The following is a 7,500-nucleotide window of genomic DNA, read 5'->3' on the forward strand; positions in this document are numbered from 1 at the left end:
TATATATATATATATATATATATATATATATATATATATATATATATATATATATATATATATATATATATATATTTATATATTTATATATTTATATATGTATGTATATATGTATATATATGGGGTTGTAAGAGAAGTAAATGCGAGGGTCATGGCAAGAGGCGTGGAGTTAAAAGATAAAGAATCACACATAACGTGGGAGTTGTCACAGTTGCTCTTTGCTGATGACACTGTGCTCTTGGGAGATTCTGAAGAGAAGTTGCAGAGATTGGTGGATGAATTTGGTAGGGTGTGCAAAAGAAGAAAATTAAAAGTGAATACAGGAAAGAGTAAGGTTATGAGGATAACAAAAAGATTAGGTGATGAAAGATTGGATATCAGATTGGAGGGAGAGAGTATGGAGGAGGTGAATGTATTCAGATATTTAGGAGTGGACGTGTTAGCGGATGGGTCTATGAAAGATGAGGTGAATCATAGAATTGATGAGGGAGAAAGGGTGAGCGGTGCACTTAGGAGTCTGTGGAGACAAAGAACTTTTATCGTTGGAGGCAAAGAGGGGAATGTATGAGAGTATAGTTTTACCAACGCTCTTATATGGGTGTGAAGCATGGGTGATGAATGTTGCAGCGAGGAGAAGGCTGGAGGCAGTGGAGATGTCATGTCTGAGGGCAATGTGTGATTTGAATATAATGCAGAGAATTCGTAGTTTGGAAGTTAGGAGGAGGTGCGGGATTACCAAAACTGTTGTCCAGAGGGCTGAGGAAGGGTTGTTGAGGTGGTTCGGACATGTAGAGAGAATGGAGAGAAACAGAATGACTTCAAGAGTGTATCAGTCTGTAGTGGAAGGAAGGCGGGGTAGGGGTCGGCCTAGGAAAGGTTGGAGGGAGGGGGTAAAGGAGGTTTTGTGTGCGAGGGGCTTGGACTTCCAGCAGGCATGCGTGAGCGTGTTTGATAGGAGTGAATGGAGACAAATGGTTTTTAATACTTGACGTGCTGTTGGAGTGTGAGCAAAGTAACATTTATGAAGGGGTTCAGGGAAACCGGCAGGCCGGACTTGAGTCCTGGAGATGGGAAGTACAGTGCCTGCACTCTGAAGGAGGGTGTTAATGTTGCAGTTTAAAAACTGTAGTGTAAAGCATCCTTCTGGCAAGACAGAGATGGAGTGAATGATGGTGAAAGTTTTTCTTTTTCGGGCCACCCTGCCTTGGTGGGAATCGGCCAGTGTGATAATAAATAATAATAAATATCTCTATATATCTATCTGATGTTAGAAATCACGAAAGTGCTTGAAAATTCACCGTTCTTTTATGCAAATAAATTAACAATAATAATAATAATAATAATAATAATAATAATAATAATAATAATAATAACAACATACCCACGAACTTGTTTGCTAGTGCTGGCTTGGTGGTGTGTGGTTGGTGCTGTGCCTGTCTCTCCTCTCCCACCACACCCTGAGGGACATCACCAAAATATTCACATCATTGGTATGCTCTCAAATGTTGGCTATTCTTATACATTACCCATACTTTCTTAAACATGACGATCTAAGGTTGTCATCTCCTCGTATCTCCTGCTTGAGAGAGCAAGTGACGTCTGTTTCAACCCCCATTACTCGACCTTCTAGGTTTCGAAGACGGTACTTTTCGGGAACCAAAACCCATCAAACTTTATTTCAACCCACACGAACACACACACAAGAGGCAGGATCCATGCATAGCTTTAAGAAGAGATATGATAAAGCTCATGGAGCAGGAAGAGTGACCCAGTAGTGGCTAGTGAAGAGGCGGGACCAGGAGCTGTGAATAGATCACTGCAACCACAACTGGGTGAGTACACACACGTACACACACACACACACACACACACACACAATACTAAGAGGCACTGACAACGAGGACAAGGATCGAATGTTCCAGAGATGGGATACAGAAACAGGGGGACACAATTGGAAACTGAAAACCCAGATGAGTCATAGGGATGTTAGGAAGTATTTCTTTAGTCTTAGAGTTGTCAGGAACTGGAATAATCTGGAGAGTGAAGTAGTGGAAGCAAGTTCCATAAATAGCTTTAAGAAGAGGTATGACAAATATCATGGAGCAGGGAGAGAGTGAATTAGTATCGATCAGTGAAGAGGCGGGGCCAGGAGCTATGAATCGACCCCTGCAACCACATATAGGTGAGTACACACATGAGAAAAATGGTGGTAGTTGTGATGGTGGTAGTAATTGTGGTGGTGGTAAGTCAGGGTGGTCATACAAATACTAGTGACCACTGTGGCCCACTGTGACCTAAGAGCAGGGTAATATTTTGTGAAGGGATTCGGGGAAACCTGACAGCTGGACTCGAGTTCTGGAAATGGGAAGTACAATGACTGCACTTTGAAGGAGGGGTTTGGAATATTGGCAGTTTGGACGGATATGTAAACTGTTGTATCTGAGCGCCTCTGCGGACAGTGATTATGTATGAATGATGGTGACGGATTTTTCTTTCTTTTTTGGGTCACTTGCCTCGGTGGGGAACGGCCAACGTGTTATATATATATATATATATATATATATATATATATATATATATATATATATATATATATATATATATATATATATATATATATACTGCAGAATGTCAAAACCAAAACGTTAAAAGGCACATATGTAAAAATGATTGACTTGTCAGTACAGAGTTACTTGTGGGTCACGCCAGTACAGTTTCCCAGGGATCATCGCCCCCGCTGCCCGGCCTCTCACCTGGCCGTCTGAATTGCACAAGGAATATCACAAGAATAAAAAAAACCTGTTTATTAAAAGCAAAAGAAAATGTAAAATAATTGTGTACTGAATACTAGCAGATATTTGTAAGATTTATCTGTCATTTGACGTGTTATTGATGAAGAGAAAATGATGAACTTGCCAGAGTGCAGAACATTTAACATAGTAAGCTTGCCAGAGTGCAGAACATTTAACATGGTAAGCTTGCCAGAGTGCAGAACATTTAACATAGTAAGCTTGCCAGAGTGCAGAACATTTAACATGGTAAGCTTGCCAGAGTGCAGAACATTTAACATAGTAAGCTTGCCAGAGTGCAGAACATTTAACATGGTAAGCTTGCCAGAGTGCAGAACATTTAACATAGTAAGCTTGCCAGAGTGCAGAACATTTAACATAGTAAGCTTGCCAGAGTGCAGAACATTTAACATAGTAAGCTTGCCAGAGTGCAGAACATTTAACATAGTAAGCTTGCCAGAGTGCAGAACATTTAACATAGTAAGCTTGCCAGAGTGCAGAACATTTAACATAGTAAGCTTGCCAGAATGCAGAACATTTAACATAGTAAGCTTGCCAGAGTGCAGAACATTTAACATAGTAAGCTTGCCAGAGTGCAGAACATTTAACATAGTAAGCTTGCCAGAGTGCAGAACATTTAACATAGTAAGCTTGCCAGAGTGCAGAACATTTAACATAGTAAGCTTGCCAGAGTGCAGAACATTTAACATAGTAAGCTTGCCAGAGTGCAGAACATTTAACATAGTAAGCTTGCCAGAGTGCAGAACATTTAACATAGTAAGCTTGCCAGAGTGCAGAACATTTAACATAGTAAGCTTGCCAGAGTGCAGAACATTTAACATAGTAAGCTTGCCAGAGTGCAGAACATTTAACATAAGCTTGCCAGAGTGCAGAACATTTAACATAGTAAGCTTGCCAGAATGCAGAACATTTAACATAGTAAGCTTGCCAGAGTGCAGAACATTTAACATAGTAAGCTTGCCAGAGTGCAGAACATTTAACATAGTAAGCTTGCCAGAGTGCAGAACATTTAACATAGTAAGCTTGCCAGAGTGCAGAACATTTAACATAAGCTTGCCAGAGTGCAGAACATTTAACATAGTAAGCTTGCCAGAATGCAGAACATTTAACATGATAAGCTTGCCAGAGTGCAGAACATTTAACATAGTAAGCTTGCCAGAATGCAGAACATTTAACATAGTAAGCTTGCCAGAATGCAGAACATTTAACATGATAAGCTTGTCAGAATGCAAAACATTTAACATGGTTTAAGTTAACATTCACATGACAGGACGTAATTCCTCCGTGGGTGGTTACGATCTCCCATAATATCTCAAAAATTATATATGAAACCGTAATATCGCGTGAGATGTAATGTGTCGTTACGTGGAGGGGAGTTACGTCTTACCTAAGAAGGCTTGTTACAGAGGTTCGTGTGTGTGAGTGTGTTACGAGTGTGACTGTCAAGTCTAGCATCATCTACTGACATCGTTACAGTGAAGGAGACGTCACAAGCCCACATACCTACCGTCACAAGCCGACATACCTACCGTCACAAGCCGACATACCTACCGTCACAAGCAGCAATGTGATGACCACAACAATCGTCCTCAGAGTTCTAGCAACCATACTGATGCTTTCTGAGAAAGGAAAGCATGAATATCATTATTATTATTATTATTATTATTATTATTATTATTATTATTATTATTATTATTATTATTATTATTATTATTATTAATTAGCACACCAGGTGAGTACTAGTAAGCAAACACGACTCCCAAGACAATACATTTAATGACGCAATTTGGCAGCATGTTCCAATATATATATACACACACACACACACACACACACACACACACACACACACACACACACACACACACACACACACACACACACACACACACACACACATACACAGAATTATGATAGCTGAAGCAGTTATAAGTGTGATCTAGCGCTACTCTTGAGCACGGTGACCCACATGATATCATAGCTGGTGTGATGTGGTGAAGCCTTCAGCACGGACCCTCTTCTGCCACGGCCACCGTGACTACTAGGTCACTTCAATCACGGCCACCGTGACTACTAGGTCACTTCTATCACGGCCACCGTGACTACTAGGTCACTTCAATCACGGCCACCGTGACTACTAGGTCACTTCAATCACGGCCACCGTGACTACTAGGTCACTTCAATCACGGCCACCGTGACTACTAGGTCACTTCTATCACGGCTACCGTGACTACTAGGTCACTCCTATCACGGCCACCGTGACTACTAGGTCACTCCTATCACGGCCACCGTGAGTAATAGGTCACTTCATTCACGGCCACCGTGACTACTAGGTCACTTCTATCACGGCCACCGTGACGGCTAGAGAAGAGCGAGTTATCAGAGGCTAAATAAGAACGCCGACAAACCCAGTTTCAAATACATAGACACAGTGGCTTCCTGCCATACTGTCTTCCCTACACTCTGATACTCAGTTACAAGAGGAAAGAGGCAAGAGAGAGAAGAGAGGAGGTAGGCAGAGTGCTAGAGAGGAATAAGAGGAAGAAGGCAAGAGGGAATACAAGAAACAGTAGAGATCCCTTGATAGTAATAGTTGTGGTAGTAGTAGTAGTGGTAGTAGTAGTAGTGGTAGTAGTAGTAGTAGTAGTAGTGGTAGTAGTAGTGGTGGTAGTAGTAGTAGTGGTAGTAGTGGTAGTAGTAGTAGTGGTAGTAGTAGTAGTAGTAGTAGTAATAGTGGTAGTAGTAGTGGTGGTAGTAGTAGTAGTGGTAGTAGTAGTGGTGGTAGTAGTAGTAGTAGTAGTGGTAGTAGTAGTGGTGGTAATGGTAGTAGTAGTAGTAGTGGTAGTAGTAGTGGTGGTAGTAGTAGTAGTGGTAGTAGTAGTGGTAGTAGTGGTGGTAGTAGTGGTAGTAGTAGTGGTAGTAGTGGTAGTGGTAGTAGTAGTGGTAGTAGTGGTAGTAGTAGTAGTAGTAGTGGTAGTAGTGGTAGTAGTAGTGGTAGTAGTGGTAGTAGTGGTAGTAGTAGTAGTGGTAGTAGTAGTAGTAGTGGTAGTAGTAGTAGTGGTAGTAGTAGTGGTAGTAGTAGTAGTGGTGGTAGTAGTAGTGGTGGTAGTAGTAGTGGTAGTAGTAGTGGTGGTAGTATTAGTGGTAGTAGTAGTGGTAGTAGTAGTGGTGGTAGTAGTAGTGGTAGTGGTAGTAGTAGTGGTAGTAGTAGTAGTGGTAGTAGCAGTAGTGGTAGTAGTAGTGGTGTTAGTAGTGGTAGTAGTAGTAGTAGTAGTAGTAGTAGTGGTAGTAATAGTAGTAGTAGTAGTGGTAGTAGTAGTAGTGGTAGTAGTAGTAGTAGTAGTGGTAGTAGTAGTAGTACTATTAATAATAATCTTTATTTCTGCAGTACATGATACAACTTATATAGATCATAGCTGACGTCAGTGACATACTATATAGAAAGACCCTTAGTACCCAAAGTATTTCGGGTAAATTAGTTCAATTTTGTCCCCGGGATGCGACCCACACCAGTCCACTAACACCCAAGTACCTATTTACTGCTAGGTGAACAGAGACAACAGGTGTCTTAAGGAAACATGCCCCCTAATGTTTCCACCAGTACCGAGGATCGAACCACGGACCTCAGTGTGTGAGCTGAGTCCGCTACCAAACAAGCTGTTGTGGTGGTGTCCACTCCTGCGCCTCACCGCTAAGCCTAAGTCACGGTCAGTGGCGGAACACAATCCAATTTTTTCTGGAATTTTATTGGACTTTCTGTTCGTTTAGTGAGTTACTTTTTTGGGGGTTTGAAATCTATCGACTGCACGAGGGCTATTACTAAATTTTTAGAATGCTTAATTCGCTGCACATTCACTTATACACACACACACCACTCTGTGTATATACAGTAAAATGTGTATACTTCTCGGTGTTTATATACCGGCATATATATAGTTCTGGGTGCGTAAACACACCTCTCGGATACACACTGGCATACCAGCTCCATCAACGGTGTGGTTAAAAGAGCTTCTCCGTTAACAACTTCAGAAACAGTGTGGTCATAACGCTTCTCCGTTAACAGCTTCAGCAACAGTGTGGTTACAACGCTTCTCCGTTAACAGCTTCAGCAACAGTGTGGTTACAACGCTTCTCCGTTAACAGCTTCAGCAACAGTGTGGTTACAACGCTTCTCCGTTAACAGCTTCAGCAACAGTGTGGTTACAACGCTTCTCCGTTAACAGCTTCAGCAACAGTGTGGTTACAACGCTTCTCCGTTAACAGCTTCAGCAACAGTGTGGTTACAACGCTTCTCCGTTAACAGCTTCAGCAACAGTGTGGTTATAACGCTTCTCCGTTAACAGCTTCAGCAACAGTGTGTTCACAACGCTTCTCCGTTAACAGCTGCAGCAACAGTGAGGTCACAACGCTTCTCTGTTAACAGCTTCAGCAACAGTGTGGTCACAACGCTTCTCTGTTAACAGCTGCAGCAACAGTGTGGTCACAACGCTTCTCTGTTAACAGCTTCAGCAACAGTGTGGTCACAACGCCTCTCCGTTAACACCTCCAGCAACGGCTCTAGTGACAGAGTTGTGTGTCGTGCGTGTGAATTGCTCCACCGTTGTAAGTACAGATCAGGTCTGGCTCACTACGGACCATCTCTCCAAAAAACTGCTGCCACGGATTCCATCACACTGATCCTGTTATCTTA

General features: G+C 41.9%; 1 protein-coding gene across 1 annotated transcript in view; it reads right to left on the reverse strand.

Annotated features, from left to right (window-relative positions):
• LOC128694494 (uncharacterized) overlaps positions 1 to 7,500 on the reverse strand; it is a 59,805-nt gene that overhangs the window by 18,712 nt on the left and 33,593 nt on the right. Inside the window, exons 2-3 of the mRNA XM_070097916.1 lie at positions 4,362 to 4,429; positions 1,382 to 1,457 (exon numbers count right to left, since the gene is read on the reverse strand). Coding sequence (XP_069954017.1) covers positions 1,382 to 1,457; positions 4,362 to 4,418 — 133 coding nt within the window. The 5' untranslated portion in view covers positions 4,419 to 4,429. The remainder of the gene's footprint in view (positions 1 to 1,381; positions 1,458 to 4,361; positions 4,430 to 7,500) is intronic.

The sequence above is a fragment of the Cherax quadricarinatus genome, chromosome 60 (genome assembly GCF_038502225.1).
Source record: "Cherax quadricarinatus isolate ZL_2023a chromosome 60, ASM3850222v1, whole genome shotgun sequence".
NCBI classification, from domain to species: domain Eukaryota; kingdom Metazoa; phylum Arthropoda; class Malacostraca; order Decapoda; family Parastacidae; genus Cherax; species Cherax quadricarinatus.